The sequence below is a fragment of the Sebastes fasciatus genome, chromosome 3 (assembly GCF_043250625.1).
Source record: "Sebastes fasciatus isolate fSebFas1 chromosome 3, fSebFas1.pri, whole genome shotgun sequence".
In the NCBI taxonomy this organism is placed as follows: Eukaryota; Metazoa; Chordata; class Actinopteri; order Perciformes; family Sebastidae; genus Sebastes; species Sebastes fasciatus.
The window spans coordinates 22,135,852-22,156,253 of NC_133797.1; the positions used below are offsets into that span (position 1 = coordinate 22,135,852).

General features: G+C 38.0%; 2 protein-coding genes across 3 annotated transcripts in view; one reads left to right on the top strand and one right to left on the bottom strand.

Annotated features, from left to right (window-relative positions):
- Nucleotides 1-9,388, top strand: part of slc5a10 (solute carrier family 5 member 10) — a 26,050-nt gene extending 16,662 nt beyond the window's left edge. Inside the window, exons 10-15 of one of the 2 annotated variants that reach the window (XM_074629637.1) lie at nt 1,572-1,679; nt 1,771-1,921; nt 2,057-2,225; nt 6,127-6,342; nt 7,062-7,155; nt 7,295-9,388. In XM_074629637.1, coding sequence (XP_074485738.1) covers nt 1,572-1,679; nt 1,771-1,921; nt 2,057-2,225; nt 6,127-6,342; nt 7,062-7,155; nt 7,295-7,488 — 932 coding nt within the window. In that variant the 3' untranslated portion in view covers nt 7,489-9,388. The remainder of the gene's footprint in view (nt 1-1,571; nt 1,680-1,770; nt 1,922-2,056; nt 2,226-6,126; nt 6,343-7,061; nt 7,156-7,294) is intronic. The other variant, XM_074629638.1, reaches the window with a different exon arrangement.
- A 1,803-nt stretch (nt 9,389-11,191) lies between these two features.
- Nucleotides 11,192-18,920, bottom strand: LOC141764408 (GRB2-related adapter protein-like). The gene is made up of 5 exons (XM_074629639.1): nt 18,602-18,920; nt 18,397-18,494; nt 17,361-17,480; nt 11,618-11,927; nt 11,192-11,532 (listed from the first exon to the last, which is right to left on the bottom strand). Exons 1-5 carry the CDS (start codon nt 18,677-18,679, stop codon nt 11,353-11,355), a joined length of 786 nt encoding a protein of 261 aa, XP_074485740.1. The 5' UTR covers nt 18,680-18,920; the 3' UTR covers nt 11,192-11,352.
- Between the last annotated feature and the right edge of the window lie 1,482 nt (nt 18,921-20,402).

A 20,402-nucleotide genomic window follows, 5' to 3' on the forward strand; every position in this document is an offset into this window, starting at 1 on the left:
AAATACATTGCACAGCACTGCTGAAAAACCCTAGAAGATGAAATGTACAACTGGGGGAGAGAGAGAGATAATGTATATTATAAGTATAAGTATATTTGAAACTATAAGTGCTTGGACAGAAATAGTATTTTGACTGAATGAATTTTTAAAAACTATAAGTCGTTAGACAGAAATTGGTATTTGGGTGGAAAGTAGTAGTAGTAGTAGTATAGAGAGACAGAGACTGAGCAGGCAGACAGTAACTACAACTAAAAAAGGCATTTCCTGCTGAAAATGCGTGGGAATGCTGACAGCTGAAATTAATTTCAAAGTATTGCTGAAAATGCAGAAATGTGAAATGACTTGCTTAAAAATGTTAGAGCTCAAATGCATTGCACTGCACTGCTGAAAATCCCTAGAAGATGAAATGTAAAACTGGCAGAGTTGGAAGCTGAACTGCATTAGATAAAGAAGCTATAAGAGCTGAAATACATTGCTAGAAAAGCTGGAAGCTAAACTGTAATACTGACAAAAGTGGTACATTAGAATTTTCCTGAACAATACTAGGAAGGAGAATATTAGTTAGGCTAATTTCCTATTTAGGTAATGCAGTGCAGAAACTTGTTGCTCATCATGTGATTGCTGGTTAGTGATGTGTCACTGTAAAGTTTGCTGGATTTTTTGTGATAACAAAACATTTTTGAGGAATAACTCATGCATGTCTGGATCAGATATTAAGAGGTTAAGATAGAGATGCACCAAACAGACTGGTGACCCTTGTTGTGACTCCACTTTTTATCCTCTAACAAATAGTTGAACTATTTAAGAAATACATGAAATTTAAAGAGATTAATGTCTCATAGATAATTTGAAATCACGTCTGATATCCCCCTGAAATAATGTGTATTATTTTGTTACAGAGCACGGTGATATTTGTGTTCATAGTTGTACACATGGGGTATTTTTACATGCACATATAAAAGGGGTGAAGTTACGCAGGATTGTGTGTAATTATACATGTTACAGCTTATGTTTTTTGGAGCAAAATAATGTCATTTCCTATATTACAAAGTACAAGTACAAGGAGCACATTATGTCATCTGTTGCATGTGATCTGCCCAAGTGGAGCCATATTTAACTGAGAATAGTATAATAGCATCAAATATAAATAATCTAGTTTAATTTAGATTTTTTCCCAAGATCCTTTACCCTTTCATAAGTAGAAATTAGAGCAAAGGAACATGAGTTCTGCACATATATACACATTTTTTTTACATTTTAGGCTAAGTGATAGCCTCATGTTTATTTGGTAATATAACACTATATTGATTTCTAATGCCACCTTTTCTATTCAATGCTTTACTCGTGCCACAACAATGTAATGTTTTGAGTTAAAATATCTTAATTTGGGGGCTTTTCTAAACAAATATTGATATAAGTGATTGTTTGCAATTTAATCAGCATATATATATATATATTTCTGCCACCCCTTATAGTTTCCATGCCACCCTCTTGCCACCCCATGAATATTTCTCTAGATCCACCACTGCTTCCCCCCCTATGTGTGAATGACCCGTGTGTTCATATTTCAGACACTGTAGGATGTGTGGATCCAGAAGAGTGTGTGCGTGTGTGCGGAGCAGAGGTGGGATGCTCCAACATCGCCTTTCCCAAACTGGTCATTGAACTCATGCCAAGTGGTGAGAATCCTTTTATTTCTAAATGTGTCAAGTGCTTTGTTAAGCTTGTTTTTGTTCACCGACATCCATGTGTTCACGTGTTGTATTTCAGGCTTGCGTGGTCTTATGATAGCGGTGATGATGGCCGCTCTGATGTCATCGCTGACCTCCATCTTTAACAGCAGCTCCACACTCTTCACCATGGACATCTGGAAGAAGCATCGCCCTCGTGCCACGGAGCGAGAGCTGCTACTGGTCGGCAGGTAGGTCACTCACAGGCTAAGGGTCAGAGGTCAGAGAACCTCTGTCCCTGGATAGTGGATATACCTTGTGAGCATGCTCTGGAGGGTTAACTTTAAATATCAGGATCAATAAAGTAAAGTACTGTTTTGTTCCAGGATCGTGACTGTGATCTTGGTGGTGGTGAGTGTGGTGTGGATCCCTATCCTGCAGTCGGCCAACAGTGGCCAGCTGTATGTTTACATCCAGTCAGTGACGAGCTACCTCGCTCCGCCCGTCACTGCTGTCTTCACCCTGGCTATCTTCTGGAAGAGGACCAACGAGCAGGTAACCCGCACACACAAGTTATCTTCTTTTTTTGATCGATCTATTAATAGTTTTGTCTACGAAATAGTGAAAAATGACCACCAAAAGTTCCCACAATCACAATCCAATAGGACGTCTTAAATTGCTTATTTTGTCTGATCATCAGTCCCAAATACATTCAATCCACACTGATATAAAGCGACAAATCGTCACATTTGTGAAGCTGGAACCAGCAAATGTTTACCATTTTTTGCTTAAATAAATAACCTAAACAACTGACAGAATTTGATAATGTATTATTCTCTGTCAGTGGAGTAAACCATTAATTGACTGATCATTACAGCATTAATTATTGTCAGAAACATACAAGTACACTAGTATTTAATAATAAAAATAAACAGAATTAAATCCACAAACTCTTTTGGGACTACTTCAAAGACACAATATATTACTTTTCAACACACAAAGGAAACATATTGTTGCAAACATAACCAAACTTAATTCAAAATTATCTCCATTCTGGACACCAAACTACTCATTAGAACATACTGGATGCTTGAAGTTTGTCCTCTCTCCCACACTGTACTGGTGTACGGTTTTATTAGCCTCACATGGGATCCAGCTGCCAATAACCCTCACTGCTTGGTGTGGAGCCCATGGGTGTGCGCACATGAATGTCTTTGTGTTACTCAATCATTTTATGAAGTGTATTGTTTATTATTTCCTCAGTAGAAACCAGCATGAACGTGCTGCTCCTTCACTTGAACAAACGAAAGTGTTTCTGGCTGATAACAGAGTGCAAGTGAGGGAAAGTGGGATTTAATATAAGATAAAGATTAATAGAGGGAGGTAAAAGAGATAACACTGCTGTAGTAAAAATATGTATCAGACCAGAGCTAATAACGTGTTGAAACATTTTTCAACCGCAAGTAAAAACCAGTCCGCTGAATAGTCAAGATTGAATCCCTGTTTGTTTTAATAGAGCACGTCCTGGGTGTGTCTGCTCTCTGTGGACATGCTTTTAACTCCTAAAAGGAAGAGGATTTTCTCAGGTTGTCCAGAATGAAAGGCTTTTCTTTCGTAATTGTAATGTAAATATCATATTTTTCCAACTCAGAATGAAGCTACAAAGTGTATTCTAGGACGACTCAGAAATCACAGAACCAAAAAGCACAAATTAAAAAGCAGTGGAGTGTCCAAAATCCTTTTAATCAGTCCGAAAAAACAAGCAGGAGTCACAAACCAGGCAGGCAGATCAAGCAGACAAAACTGAGGTGGGGTCTGTAGGCAAAACCTTTAACCTGGTAAAAATGTAAGGTATCACGCAGGCAGACTTAAACAGGCTTTCTGGATAGCTTGGCATGAAACTCTACACAATCTGGCAGAGGGTTAGTGAATCTGGGCCGGTATAAGAATGAGTGTCTGATGAGGATAATGAGGTCCAGGTGTGGACCTGGGCGGGGAAGCTCAGGTGAATGGAATGAGGTGATTGGAGGGCAGATGAAGGTAACAGGATCTGTAATGACAGGTGAGTTAATGACCAGGCAGGTGAACAACACGGGGCAAAAAGCATGAAATATAGTCACTACTAAGGGGACATTTACTTTGATTACAATGTGTTTACAATGAACTTGCCTGGCATTACAACATAGGTTGGCAACAGCAGACACTGAGTTGGTGATTTGCCTCTGTTACATAAAGTAATTTTTAGTAGGGCTGTCAAAGTTAACGCTATAATAACACATTAACGCAAATTAATTTTAATGCCACCAACTTCTTTAACTCATTAACGCAACATGCGATTTTTAGGTTGTAACGGGCTCAGTTTTAAAGCTAGAGTGAAGAAACTCTATCAAATGAAACTAGAAAAAAAAACAAAATCCAATGGTACCAACCATGTCATACTAGCTTGTCGTGAAGGAGGATAAATAATGCTTCAAACTTGCACTACATTTTGGTGAGGAAAAACTGGCATGGCCATTTTCCAAGGGGTCCCTTGACCTCTGACCTCAAGATGTGTTAATGAAAATGGGTTCTATGGGTACCCACGAGTCTCCCCTTTACAGACATGCCCACTTTATGATAATCACATGCAGTTTGGGGCAAGTCATAGTCAAGTCAGCACACTGACACACTGACAGCTGTTGTTGCCTGTTGGGCTGCAGTTTGCCATGTTATGATTTGAGAATATTTTTTTTAATGCTAAATACAGTATCTGTGAGGATTTCTGTACATTTGTGATTAATTTGTGTTGGTAATAATTTCCAATAAGAAATATATACATACATACATTTGCATAAAGCAAGCATATTTGCCCATTCCCATGTTGATAAGAGTATTAAATACAGATACAATACAATATACAAATACAATACAGATCTCCTTTTAAGGTAAATTTTTAACAGATACAAAATGTGTGATTAATTTGTGATTACTTGCGATTATATATTTTAATTGATTGACTGCCCTAGTTTTCAGCCATGCTAGCTGCTATATGGATGGCAATGTTATCATGAACTTAAACTACATACTGTACATTCATGGTCCCCAGAGGATGAATCCTAGTGACTTTGGTGATCCCCATCAGGTCAAATTTGTCAGGTCAAATTTGTCCAGCACTTTACCAAATACAGCCTCAACTGTACCCTTGTGTTAGTGCTAATTATCAAATGTTAGCATGTTACCACACAAAACTAAGATGGTGAGCATGGTAAACATGACACTTGCTTAGAATCAGCATGTTAGCATCGTCACTGTGCGCATGTTAGCATGCTGACATTAGCATTTAGCTCAAAGCACTGTTGCACCATACAGCACAGTCTCACAGAGCAGCTAGCGTGGCTGTAGCCTCTTTAGCCTGGTTTCAACAGAATAATTAACTACACATTCAAATATTGTTATTGAAATGCGGTTGAAACAAAGCATATAGGTAACTTAGATGTATAAAAAGTTTTACATTTATACCAAATTTAGCACAGTTTTAATCTATATGCTTAGACGTCTGCAAAAGAAAAGGGTTATAAAATGTCACAGCCATCCATTTGTTTTGGATGTTGCCATTTCACTTTATAACTTTGTGGCTTGTTATTGAAAAGGATCAACAGCACTGTTATACAAAAGGTGTGAGCTTTTTGTTTGTTCATATAAACACAGTGAGCATATTGCTGTAATAGTGTTGACTCATGGGGTCAAAGGGCGAACGTTACCGCACACGATGTGACACACGCTAACTGGTTTGACACTATAGAGAGCAGACAATACGGCTCTTTTAAAAGGGGACGTGACGTATGTAGTCTTTGAAGCAGAGAGGCAACTGTAACTCGTAAAAATGAACCCTGTAATTATTGTAAATACATCTAGCATATGTGGTGTCTTATTATGTATTTGTCTGTATCTCCCTTTGTATTAATCCTGAACATTTCAGGATTTCAATCCAAAAAACTATATGTCTTGATGTTTTATATGAACCAAAACGAGAAAAACAGATCGTTCTACATCAGTTGGCGACGCAACAACAATAATAACTGTTAACTTAAGTGTTTGTTTTTTTAAATATAACCGGTTTGGAGTAAAGAGTGTAAGGAAAGGGAGGGAGATGTTTGTTTTGCAAGCTGCGACAAGGTGATTGTTTTCATGTGTGTTTAGTCGAACCACACATATCACATTCTTTGGCTGAAGGCTGAACAGAGACGGAGACAGAGAGATTTATTTGTATCACTACACGTGTGTGTGCACTTAAGTGACAAGTGACACGCTGATGACAGATTATAATGGTGGGAAAGTGAGAGTGCTACGATCCCGAACACACCCAACATAATGGTGCTTTCAGCAGCAGGAAGTTCGGCATATTAATTCACATTAAGGCCTGTAATATGATTGTGTTTATATGTGTGTGTGTGTGTGTGTGTTTGTGTGTGTTCAGGGTGCGTTCTGGGGCCTGATGGTGGGGTTGGTGGTGGGTGTGTGTAGGATGGTGCTAGAGTTTGCCTTCGCGCCTCCCAGATGTGGTGTCGTGGACTCAGCGCCTGCGATCCTGCGCAGCGTCCACTACCTCCATTTCGCCATTCTGCTCTGTGGGCTCACTGCTATCGTGGTTACTATAGTATCACTGCTCACACCGCCGCCCAGCCACGAACAGGTGTGTACACACAGATACAGTAAACAATACGACGTATTTGGGAAGTAGTGCTTATGTAAGTATTTTGCTGTTGGTACACCTGTAATGTTATCTACTAAACGTTTTTGTTTTTTTAAAAAGAGTTGAATCTGAGGTAAAGGAACAGGTATTATCTGAAGGTTGGCCTCCATGTTATTGACAGTCAAAGAGGCCATGCCTGTCTGAATCCGAAAGATCAACAATCAACCAAAGAGCAAAATCTTACTGCACAGTAGAACTATTGTTGCTCTCAATAGAAAGACACTAAATCCTAAATATTTAAAGCCGGTGACCCATTTGTCACATCTGACATTATTCTGAACTGTGAACTCAAAATGCAAACAGCAGCCTTTCAGATGTCATGAAACATGTGAAGAGAATTAGTCAAAACTAGAAAATAGGCAGATTTGTTTAACCTCACTTATGCACACAGACCGCTAAACACAATGCCTGCCAGTACAAGCCGTTTCCTGCAAACAGGATTTGTTTCTTAAAAAAAAAATCTAAATTGGGCTTTTTTTTTGGGAACAAATCCTGTTAGCATAAAACATGTGATAGGGTAGCTCAAACTCTTCCTTTACACCAGGATGTCAAAACAGACACACATTCAGCTTTTCTACATATAGTATAGGTCGTATTTATGCCCAAATATAATTGCTAGTCAATAAATGTTGTTACATTTCCATTTTCTTCTCTCCCAGATATGTAACCTGACCTGGTGGACTATTACTGAAGAGCCGCCGAGAGAAATTCCTCTACAGAAAGTGTCCTCTGTCAGCCACCGTAGCTCCCAGGGTAAGAGTCTGACTATTCATACCACTTGGAATAAAACCAGCCATCATGTGATAAACACTCATCCACACACACACACACACGCTGCTGTAGTTATTCGTTGAGTAACTTCCTGTGTCTGCTCTGTGTGTGTGCGTTGCAGGCTCTGAGCCAACACGGCGGGGGACATGTGGTCAGGGGACAGGGCTGTGTATCTCAGCAATGCGGCGATCAGAGGAGCCTGCAACTCCCAGAGTTCAAAGCGTCAAAGAGAGTGTGTTCTGGTCCAGGTTCTGTTGTGTCAATGCACTCATGGTGATCAGCATTAACATTTTTCTCTATGCCTACTTTGCCTGAGTAGAGGATCAGATTTAACATTCGGGCCACCCTCCTACTGAAATCTCTCCAACATGGAGTCTAGATCCAAGATGGAGGAGAAACAGACTGATTTTTGTACTGATTATATATGAATCTTTCATGAATCCTGTTTCAGGTGTTTAAAAAAATCACATTTCAAACTAGAAAACACTGAGAGAGCACATACCTCTAACACATACCTCTAAATGTGTTATTTTGATAAATGTAATTCGTATCAAATTACACATAATGATAGATAATTATGGGGTTCACGTGGAGTTTTTTCATTCAGGGAAGCTCAAAAGGTCATGAAAAAAAGGTTTAAAAAGCTCCATCCTGAGCAGCTCAGGCTGTGTTCAGTGTTGTCTATATAACAGAGGTAGGACCAAGTCATTGTTTTGTAAGTCACAAGTAAGTCTCAGGTCTTTGCACTCAAGTCCAGAGTCAAGTCCCAAGTCCTAAACTTTGAGTTTCGAGCTCTTCACCAAATGTAATGACATTTTAACAACAGAGTAATAATATATTTAATTTACAAAAATCATGAATGCTTTTTAAAATCTGTATTTATTTGTTATAACAAGTTTGTTAAAACAAGTATGACTGAACTTATATCAAAAAAAAGTGTTGACTTGCTGGGAATGAATACTGTAGTGTTAACGCTAGTTGATTCAGGAAATGAAAGGATGTGAATTGATTCGTCGCACACTTTTTAAATTACATTTTTCGTCTTTGGGCTTTGGGAAGGTATCAAGTATTTTCAAGTCAAAAGGCTCACATCTGTGTGAAGTCACGAGTCATTGGTGTGATAGTCCAAGTCGAGTTGCAAGTCTTTTTTGATTTTCTAAAGTCGAGTCTAAAGTCATTGTGACTCAAGTCTGGCTCTAGTCCAATTTGTGTTACTCGAGTCCACACCTCTGCTTTATAATTAATAATATAAATCACTTTATTAGCCATATTTATATGTTTATAAATAATACTATAATTCAGTATAATTAATAATAATTATATAATTCAGTATTTCTACAGATGTGCTGTCATGTTGTGATGTTAATCTTTTTACTACTGACCAACTTTAGGCTACTGGTTTGTTCATTAACCTTTCCCTCCTATTTGATGTAACCTAGTTTTAAACTTTTAGACGGGTATTGTTGTACAAATTACAAAGAAGCTTGTGGCTTGTAACAAGCTAACATGAATGTGCAGCTAATGATAGATAAAATATGGCATCTAAATAAAAGGGCATCTTAAATTTAAAGCTTACACGTTATATGGAAAGAATACATCTATGTGATTTAGGTTGAATGTGACTTTTGAGTCTATATGCTTAATGGTAATTAGATAGTACTGTTTATGGCCTTCTGTCTGTAAATCAAAGTTTTGTGAAGCTTCAGTTATTGTTCTAGTGTTCTTTCATGCTATTTAGCGTGTTTATGAAGTTAAATCAGAATTTGTCAACCTTTTCTGGCCCCCAAATTCTCCGGCTATTAGAGTTTGTAATTTGTCATGTAAATTTAAATATATACACACGTTTGTGTTTTGTATTCAAGAGTGAACTTGGAACATCTAAATTATATAGAAATAATGAGAAGTTTTACAATTATCTTTTATTACAAATTTATCAGTAATGAAAATTGCCTCTCACCCTTTCCTGCTAAACAACAGACTCCCACAAGGGGCATTAACCCCAAGGTTGAGAAACTCTGTTATAACGTCTATGTTTTTGTGCATTTGATTTATTTTATTTTAATAGTGAAATTCATTAAGAAGTATTGAGAAGTGAAGCTTGTTGGATGTAAAGAACCTCATGTCAGTCAAAAGACAAAATATCTTGACAATTTGTCCATCAATTGTTTTTTTTTCTTGTGATATCTCAAATAAATTTAAAGCTATGTGCATCAAAGCTACAAGTGTTCGTTCACGAATGAACGCAGGTCATTTATAACCAGATAATATCACTCTTTATTTGGCTTCTGTACAGTTTACTTACATTCACTAAGGAGGAGGTTAGACGCACAGACAAGATGGTAAAACATAAAGTTAAATTTCACTTTTAATGAATATTTTCAATACAAGCTGCTGGTGAAAGGGGGACATTAGTGCTCAGAAGACGGGTTGTAAAGGTTCACTCTAGCACTGCAACAATTATAGTTATGATCGACTAATCTGTCAATTCATTTTTGATTTATTGTTTTTTCTGTGAGATGTCGGAAAAATATGAAACCCGCAGAAGGTGATGTCTTTGTTTATGACCAACAGTCCAAAATCCAAAGGTATTCAGTTAATAATGAGAAAAGAATGAGAAAAGCAACAAGTCCTCAAACTTTAGTTGCAGGAACCAGCAAATATTTGCCATTTTTGCTTCGTACTTGAAGTGACTTAATGATTAAAGCCCCTGAAAACCTAAAATCTTAAAGGAATAGTGCACAAATTTAGCATTGCACACCTAATGGACTGAATCAAAATCAGTGCAGCAGAACAAGATATATCGGCTTTTTTTATTCCACGTATTCTTCTTCTTTGTCAAAACATAGCGCCTACATAACCCACAATGCAATTTAACTGTCGACAGTTTGGTAGAAGATCCTGTTGATGGATTAATCGATTATTGAACTAATTATTTCATTACTAGTTGGATCGCGTTATGATTTTTCCTAAGAATGTTAGGCCTAGTCCCGCCCGACTGTGCTGTGCTGTGATTGGCTAGAAGGCTACTGGCTACTACTACTACTGTGCTGTGATAGCAATGTGCTTCCCTATGCTGTGACAAGAGCTTAAACTGTATGTGACTGTAAGAGCAAAGAACGTATATTGCTAAGAAGTGAAAGGCAATTGGTCATTCCATTGCAACGTCAGCGCCCAGCAGTAGAGCTACGCTTCGGACATTTTCAACTGAAATCTATGTCCAATAGACCACAGATCGTGGACGTATAAGAGGTTGTGTCCTGTACTTTTGCGCTGCATGTTAAATAGCCGACAACTACATTAAATTCTGTTTATGTCATGCTACTAGCACTACTAGCTACTGGCCGATAGCCGGTTGTTTTGGAAAAGAGACGTTAATACATCCAGCACGGTACAGGCTTTCAGCATACAGCCCATGGGTGTATTAGAAGACAATAAAAGTGATGAATTACAGCCAATATATCCATTGTTACAGCCGCATACAGCTAGCAGGAAGCGGTGCAGACCTGTGGGTCTGGTGCACGTTCATTATGCCGAGGTATTAGTTCATTTAACAATTTTTAGGACGTAATGATTTACGGCTATATAAGTGTTTGTATTTGGAAGTTGATTTACCTAAAAAAAAAATGATTATCTTATTTACAGACGTCTCTTTATCCATGGTTATGGACTCATTGGTGTTTTCAGTCCAAAATGGCGTCAGCGCTACAGCACCACCATCTAGCTGCCGTTGTCAAAAAAGCACCAGAGTTTTGTCTCTTTGTTTCTATACTCTTTGGTAAGAGTGTGTGAATGAAGTTGTAAAATATCAATGTGCTTACCTACGCTGTGACAAGAGTGCGTGGATGTTAAATTTTACTCATTTAGCAGCTGGCTAGTTAGCTATAGCTAATTTGCTAATTCCACTTTAATGCTAGACTAGTTACAGAGCTTGAGCGCACATGGGAAAAGTTTGCCTCTGCCAGAAATCTCCTTAGGTTTAGGCAACAAACCTACTTGGCTAGGTTTAGGAAAAGATTATGGATTTGGGTTAAAATCTTCTGGCAGAAAGCCCTGAAGGCAAACTGAGGCAGCAAGTACCAGCCAATCACAGCACAGTAAGGCGGGACTAGGCAGAACGCAAACAATAACGCAGTTGGATTATTGGATAAGTGAGGTAAGTCACTACAGTTTGATATGGTGTCAGTGGTACAGCGGCTGGACGTATCCCGCCGGAAAGATTCCTACTCTGCCTCGACAGCGCCCTCTCCAGGTCCGCGAGCTCGAGCAGTCCAGCAGGTCGACGATGTCACCACGCAGGAAGTGGAGGTGGGAGGTCTGAGGGGGGGTGTAGTCACAGAGGGCATGAGCCAGACGGGGTTTCTACACAGAGACAGAGCAAACACATCAGACAAACAGGTGTGTGTTTAGCAGAAGCTGCTTATGATGCTTCATAAATCCGTCATACCCCCACAGCTGGTTCGTGCAGACGCTGCGAGGATTCTCTCTCTGGGTGAGAGGGGTGAGAGTAGAGGCGGGCTGAGGGGAGGGACTCCTGAGAGCTGCTTTTATAAGGGTTGGGGTACGGGTTATGTCCAGGGTGGGCCAGCAGACGAGGGGATTCAGGAGGGTCTCTGAGGCAGACCACTTTCTCCACGGCGATGCTGTGAGTTCTGTAGAAATCCACCAACCGGTTGAGGGAGGAAAACGACTCGTCCCAGATGCAGTACTGACCGCCACCCTCCAGCACCCTGAAATGCTCCACCCTCTCACCATAGCTGCAAAATAAGACAGGTGAGAACGGTAAAGGAGACAAAAGGCAGGTATTTGCACATTCATTTATGCTCCAACAAGCAGTGTGAATGTCAAAGTTGTGTTATTCTTCATTCTTCTACCTGTTTCTTTGTCTGTGAATTCACGCAGAGGGGAAGTTCATACCGCCGACAGGAAATGAGACCGCAATCCTCGGCATGCGTGGGTATAATCTCTAAATCCATCAAGGAAGTTATTCTGACAGGCTGTAAATCTCAAATGTCAAACAATCAATCACTCTGAGTTGATGTTGTTTTTCTGGTTCAAGCTTCTAAAATGTTTCTAGAATTTGTAGCTTTACACCAAAACAACAAGACACAAGAATAGTTTCTACCCACAGGCCATCACTCTGATGAACACTTTAACACCAAATAATTACTGCAGCCATTATAGATTATAATTCTTATAGTCTTTAATGCCCATTTTTGCACTTTTTTAGATTATAATTTACAATCTTTAAAGCACATTTTTGCACTTTTTTAGATTATAATTTATAATCTTTAAAGCACATTTTTGCACTTTTTTAGATTATAATTTACAATCTTTAATGCCCATTTTTGCACTTTTTTAGATTATAATTTACAATCTTTAATGCCCATTTTTGCCCTTTTTTAGATTATAATTTACAATCTTTAAAGCACATTTTTAGATTATAATTTATAATCTTTAATGCCCATTTTTGCCCTTTTTAGATTATAATTTACAATCTTTAATGCCCATTTTTGCACTTTTTTAGATTATAATTTACAGTCTTTAATGCAAATTTTGTTGTAACATGTACATACCTGTCACAGTATATAGACATATCCACAAGTACACATACTGTACATAATCATCCAGTCCATGTATATCCATGGACCTATTCCTATGGACCTATATCCTATTCAGTTGTCTCCAAGAGCAAACTGAATATCTATAGGTTTTGGATTCTTGGTCAGATAAAACAAGCAATTTAAAGATGGCACCTTGGTTATTTTTTCACTACATATGTTCTGACATGTTATAGATTAAAGCTAAATAATCAGCCCTCATTATCAATTTAACTGCTGTTTATTTTCTCGATTAACCAATTTATCATTTGATCTTTTAAAGAGGACATATTATGCTCATTTTTATGTGCATAGTTGTATTTTGGGGTTCTTCTAGAACATGTTTACATGCTTTAATGTTCAAAAAATGATTTATTTTTCTCATACAAGCTGTGCTGCAGCACCTCTTTTCACCCTCTCTCTGAAACGCTCTGTGTGAGCTCCTTGTAACTTTGCAGACCTTTTACATGCACAAAAAACTATAACACACCAAAGGAAAGGGGAAATAGCACAAAAGCTTAATAGGTCTTCTTTAACTGTGAAAAGAAATTCTCTAGTGCCCAAATTAATGTCTTCAGATGTCCAAAACACAAAGATATTAATTTTATAATGATATAAGCAGCAAATCCTCACAGTTGAAAGAAGCTGAAACCAGAGAACGTTTGACTTCAATGATTAAACAAACATCAAAATAGTTGCCCATTAATTTCTTGTCGATCAACTAATTGATTCATTTTTTTCAGCTCTCTTATATCACTTTACATTTGTTCACATTTATTTACACTACCTGCATTTATATGTACATACTTGTATTTATATTTTTCTATAATTGCACTACACGTTTGTTCCTTGTCTTGTATCTTGTTCTGTACCTGTTTTTGTATCTTGTTGTTTCATTATTTTGTTTTGCTCCGGAGAACAGGGAAGTTCGTTCCTCTATGTACTGTACTGCACTGTATATAGATGGATGACAATAAAGTTTCTCTTATCAAACAAATTAATACATTTATTGAAAAAATTATCTCCAGATTAACTAATAATGAAAATAATCGTTCGTTTCATCCCTAATATAGACATTTCTGGGGATGTAATATATGTGACAAAATACTGCATATCAGCTGTGATACATATTTCATCATATTGGTATTACATATTGAAAGAAAAGAACATAATAGTACTTCCCAACATGAAAACCCTTCCTATGTATTGTAAGAGGAGGAGACATAATGAGCTTCAGCCAACACCTTCTGCAGTTTGTACATAATCCTTTATGTTGTGCTGTTTTGTTGGGAGTAATTGTGTTTGTCTGTGTGATTATTAAAATATATGAACATCTCAAAACAAATGTGCACAATGTCCTAATGTTTTACTGCAGCTTGTCTCTCCCTTACACACCTGAAGATAATTACTTAATGACTTTAAAAGAAGGGCGACACCACTGCCAGGGCTTTGTTTGATGAGACGTGTCAGCCGAAGACGACTGAGGATCTTGTAGTGTGGTGGTGAATATATTGAGTCAGCAGCACAGTGGTTTCTTTGTTCCCATCTCCCTGCTGTATCAGATTCCTCCCACAGTCCAAAGACATGCAGTTAGGTTAGTTAGAGCTCATAGGCGTGTGAATTTTAATGTTTGTCTGTCTACTGCTGCGTCCCAATGCCATATTGTTTGCCATATGTTTATAGATTACTGATTTTTTTGCAAAGTATACAAGAAATGAACATACTTTTCTGTTAAATACTAACAGGAAATGACACTGACAGATCAACAGGCCTTTCTCACAGCAGACATTTTGACTTGTCATCATAGGAAAAGTACAGGTGTAACTAATAACACTTACGATGCTCCGTGCTATTTAAGTGTTCCAGTGATATGCTACATGCACAACACCAGCAACCTGAAATCAAAGCAGCTAAATGGTGCGTTTCCTACTGTGACATGTTAAAATGTCTTCTGTTAAAAAGGAACATCTAACTGCTGGTAAACTTAGAAAAGAGACAGAAAAATGTTTTTTAAAAATATATATTTTTTTGTTGTCTGAGGTGCTCCTGTCCTGGCGCTGTTTCACCACTACCAACAATTTATTATATAAAATATTTTTAAAGCATTTTCTAAAGCAGCTCCACCGTTTCCATTGTGCATACTATTGTGGGACAATATGCCCTTTAAACTGTGGAATAGTTTGCCACTAACAACTACATCTTCCCCCTCCACTGACACATTTAAAACCTGTCAATCATTGTCATTAAAACATGCTGACCATTAAAACATGCTGTTTTTGTTTTATTTTGTCGTTTGTGCAATACGGATTTTATCAAGATACTTGCTTTTATGTTATTAATTTACCTATATTCTAACTTATTCATGGTTGTGTTTTTATTTGATCATTCATATGTTTTATTTAATCTCTTTATAAAGCAGTTTGGTCAACATTTGTTGTTTTTAAATGTGCTCTAAAAAAAATGAATGTGACTTTGATTTTTCACAGCAGCTATTTTGACATGTCATTGCAGGGTAAACACCGGTATAATTAATAACATTAATTAAGGCCCTGTTCCATTTAGGTAGGTCAGGGGCCGTGGTAATGTGTGTCTTAATACACTATACTATATATAAACATGTTTTTTGAGTAGGTAGTGTGGAAATAGGACACAAGTAATTTGTATTAGCCCTGGGACAAAAGAAAAGCAGGTCTAGATAAAGGATGGATAGTTCAGAGGAACCTCACATGTCTTGTATCTCACAAAGTGTTTGTCATGATGTCATCTAAATGAACTGTGATGAGGATTGAAATAATCTCCTTTAATGAGTCGCTGCAGTTTACAGCTATAAAAACACATCTGGTCTGTTAGGACTCTCTTGATGTTCCTTCTACTGATGTAGCTGACTCACCTATTGGCTTTTAACCCATCTGGTTATAAGAACAACCATAAGATCTGTGCTCTATTTCAATGTTTCTGTTTCACCTGGAATATCATTTTGGAGCCGTGTGAACAATTTATGTTGGAAAAAAGTTTGGATTCTCCCACAAACATTTGGTAAATAAGGTGAAAGAAGTGTAAATTAAAATAATTTATGGATATTACCCGGTTAGGTCCTTTTCTGTTAAATTCAAATATGAAATTGATGTAAGCTGTGCCTTATATGATTCCCATACAGAAACTATTGTCCATCTGTTCTGGAAATGTATACGTACCCATAAACTGTGGCAAGTATTTTTAGATTTGTTTGGAAAATGTTATCCGTGAATTTTAAATTGTGCTGGATAATGTATTTTTATTTTATTTTTTAAAGGTCAACACAATATATGAGAGAGTATTTTCTAATCAATCTCATTATCATTGTTGCAAAGTTTTACATTCATAAATGTAAATTTGCAAAAGTAAAACCTCACTTAAATGTATTCAAGAGAGAAATGGAACTATAGTTTAAGACAATAATTCAGCAAAAAAAACTGTGCTCCCAATTTAATGTTTTTATTTATTTATTTATTTATTTATTTATTTATTTATTTATTTATATTGACCCCTGGCATATTTTGTGTTCTTTATTTATTGTGTCATCTTTATTTCATTTTATTTTAAATATGATTGTTGTTTTTTTATCCCTTTATTTCTTTCATTTATATGTATTTACCTATGTATTGGTTCAATTGTTTATTGTATTGTTAACAGATTTAAAATAAAGTTTATTTAAAAAAAAAAAAAAGAAACATGATAGGACTCTTATGAACTCTTCCTGAACATCATCGCCCTCTGTTGATCATTCTGACCATTACACTCTGTGGATGAGTTTGTGTGCATAAATGAAGCAAACCTCTTATCTCTCAGCCCTCGCAGGCAGACAGATGTTAGGCATTAAAATATTAATATGTGCACAGTATGTGTACATGCATGTCTGTGGCAAGTGTCAATTGCATAACGTACCTGTGTTTAATTAAAGACTGAGTGGTGTTATGCAATGCCCCGATTATTGAACACATTTAATTTACCCTCAATGATTAAATGTGTCCCACGTCACTTTGGTAGGTGACCCAAATTACATCTCCTCACACACACACACACACACACACTCTCACTGTCTGTGTGGCCGCTCTATTTTTAGTGCAACGTTTTCTCGTACAACATATTTAAATGGTCTGACTCTCCCCTCCACCAGCCCCGACACACACTCAGAGACACGTGGATGCTGCAACTTGCTAATGTGCTCAATGTGACGGAAAACAAGCATCCAACTGCACAAATAATGTAACAAGGAGATGATTGCTGCTGCCTGCATGCTTCATGCAACACTTCTGGTTGTACAACATATATTCTGTCAGCAAAGTGTTAAACTGTCTTATTGAGATCAGACCCACTGGGGCAGATGCTCAGCTCTCTGGTCATTAAACAAGGGTGGTTGAATGGGAAATTACAGCAGAGACAACATATAACTGCTGCACCACAGCACACAAACATGATGGAACATCACAATGTGGAAATAGACATCAGAGGAGCGTTACGTCAGCCTGCAGCATGAGATCTGTCACACTGGTCTCGTGTGTTTCTGTGTTTCTGTGTGTGTGTGTTTGCTTGTGTGGTGCGTTTACTGACCTAACGGAGACAGAAAACTCTCCAGGAGCTGATTCACTCTCCCTCAGCAGGAACACTCCAGTGTCCTGCCAGCGAAGACGCTTCTCGGCCTCAAGTCTTGACACCCGTCCTGCAAACCACCTACAGACACACACAAGCATGTCACATATACTCTCCTCTTGAGCTAATACAGTATATTCATGTTTAAACCCTTTAATCGGCCATAAGTCTGACTACATTTTGAATGCAAAATGAACTCATATGAGTGGTTCCCACACTGGGGGTCAAGACCCCAAAAAGGGGTCTCAGAATAGCTCGGCAGAGTCTAAACGGTATATAGACTTGTATTTATATAGTGCTTTTCTACTCTTCCGACCACTCAAAGCACTTCACACTACATGTCTTTCTCAAGGACACATCGACATGTGACCGGAGCAGCCGGGGATGGAACCACCGACCTTCCGATCAGTGAACAACCTGCTCTACCCTCTGAGCCACAGCCGCCCCACAAGTCACCGATAATCTCAGGGTCACAAGATTATGTTAAATTTTTTTTTTTTAAATTCTGCTTTCTGTCTTATGAAATACTGAATATTTTCACATTTTTAGGCCTCAAAAAGTCCTTCAAATTACACAATTCGAGCAAGAAAAATCCCTTTTTTGATTGAAAACTGAGATCATAACCCAAAATGAGGGGTCACAAGTGGACAGCCTCATTTTAAAGGGTCACAAGTGGGCATTTCTTAATTTTAAGGGTCAAAAGTGGACACAAAGTTTGGAAATCACCGATGTAAAAAACATGTATTTTTACAATTAACACTTGAAATGATGAAGGCACAAGGTTGCACAAAATGTAAACCATACTTTCATTTCATTACTTTTTTTTACTCTTTAAGAATGCATTGAACTTGTTTGTTCCTTTTTACAAAATGAACCAAACCACTGGCACTGAGGAAGATCTTGAGTAGATCCACAATCCACATGTATAATATTATGTTTCCAGGAAAGAATGGCAGTTTTTCTATCCTAAATATGTGGACAAATTATTATTTTTTACGGATAAGGAAGAAGGGAAATGTAGTTCTCTGGTACGAAGCCACGCTTCCCCTGGATCTCTGCTGTGACCCAGCAAGAATCATCCTCCATTTCTGTCACCTACAACACACATGCACAATTATTCTCACTGTGTGTAAACATGCAATCTCTTTTGTTAACTTTCAAAACCTCTAAGTGCATTAACCCAAACATTTACACACACTTACCTTGATAACGTCCCCCTTCCGGAAACTGATCTCGTCTGCTTCTGATGCTGCGAAAGAGAAGAGAGCCACCGCCTCCATCCTGAACAGTCGGCCACGAAAATAGTTTCACTTCATGAATGAAGAGAGAGAAAACAGCTGCGTGATTAGAGCGTAGCAGGGCGATGACAGGATGAGATAATCAGTGTGTGTGTGTGTGTGTAACATCCTGCTCATTAGTTAATGAGGAGACTTTTCTCTGCGCGTGTGTCCCTCTGTTCCTCCATGTGACTGAGTTATAGAGAGCGTGTGAACACGTGGAGGTGGCGACTGCCCTCTCCATCTCCATCTCCATCTCCATCTCTGATGTCTACACACTTTAACCTCGGGGGCTTTAATGAAGCATTTCCACGAGGGAAATCAGTGACAGTGGATGGAAGACAAGAGAGAACGGAAATAACCTAAAATAGAGTGTGATGACCTCGAGTGTTTATGATTATGACAAGTCTTTGCAAAGGTCAACCGAGTGCTTCCAGCTGATTCACACATCGTTTAAATTATCAGCTGACATGGTAAAAGCAACGGGAAAAACAAAAACAAAGAGGCTACACCACTAAGTGAAAAGGTGTCACCTAGTGTATTTATCAATTCCAGGTTTCTCACCAACTACAGCCATTCAAATAACTGGAATCCTGAGATTGAAATTGCTCAAGAAAAGGTTCTTCATAAGAGTAATGGATTGTGTCTTAAGAGCAACTAAATAGAAATAGTATATTATTGGATTATAGTTATTGTAAGCATCACTTTAATGTTGCAGCTGCTAAAGGTGGAGCTAATTTTAACATATCTATATACTGCTGGATTGCTTAACCTAAAATAATACATCATCATTTATTTGTTAATTATATTTTGCATTAATAATCTGAATCTGCAAAGTAACTAGTAATTAAAGTTATCAAATAAATGAAGCAGTAAAAAGTACAATATTTACCTCTGAAATGTAGTGAAGTAAAAGCAGAGCAGGCCCTAGGCCTAGGCGGTATAGGCCAATGCTAGGGGCGCCATCCATCCATAGAGGCGCCCTCCCCAGATGAGGGGAGAAAAAAATCTAAATTCTTTTTAATAAAATTACTATTTAATACTATTATTTTGAAATGTTACATAAAAGCCTACAACAACATAACTACATAGCCCATTAAATAGGCCCTATTTTTTGAGTTGCCCGCAGCATCACCCCAATGATTGGTGGTAGAATTGGCTGCGTCGCAAGGGGCACCAGCATAAATCTGGCCTAGGGCACCAAATAGGTCAGGGCCAGCTCTGAGTAGAAGTATAAAGTTGCAGAAAATATATAAGTATCTCAAAATTGTACATTAGTACAGCACTTCAGTAAATGTGCATGTTACATTCCACCACTGAGGAAATGGTAATATGATATGAGAAAGAGTTTGGTGAGACCCAAACGCAACAAAGAGTCTGGTTATTTTTTAAAAGCAAAAGATAAAGATATGTTTTTCTTTCTTCTTCTTGACAGTCCGTCTGCACAGGACATGTTTCAACTGTGTTTTTTTAGTCATCCTTCTCACGCACATCTGTCAAAACAAATATGACAATTTGAATCAATACAGCTGTCTAACGTGGAGACAAGGTGTGACTGTGCCAGTCATCGACACCCATGTGTGAATGCCCGCTTAGATGCACGATCAACTAGGCGCACTACTGATGAGTAATGGATGAAATGAAGCTCTCAATTTTAGCAGTATGAGTCAGGTCAGGTTGTAAAGACACAGGTTCAGGTCTGGTCTCAGTTTTAGGCCTGTGCAGA

Bases quoted from the DNA above. Each gene is read 5' to 3' on its own strand.
- LOC141764408 (XM_074629639.1), bottom strand. From the start codon at position 18,679: ATGGAGGCGGTGGCTCTCTTCTCTTTCGCAGCATCAGAAGCAGACGAG. The intron at 18,495-18,601 runs GTAAGTGTGTGT...TGTGTGTTGTAG, and splicing joins GGAAGGGGGACGTTATCAAG to GTGACAGAAATGGAGGATGA. The intron at 11,928-17,360 runs GTCAGTAAACGC...CTTATTTTGCAG, and splicing joins GAGTTTTCTGTCTCCGTTAG to CTATGGTGAGAGGGTGGAGC.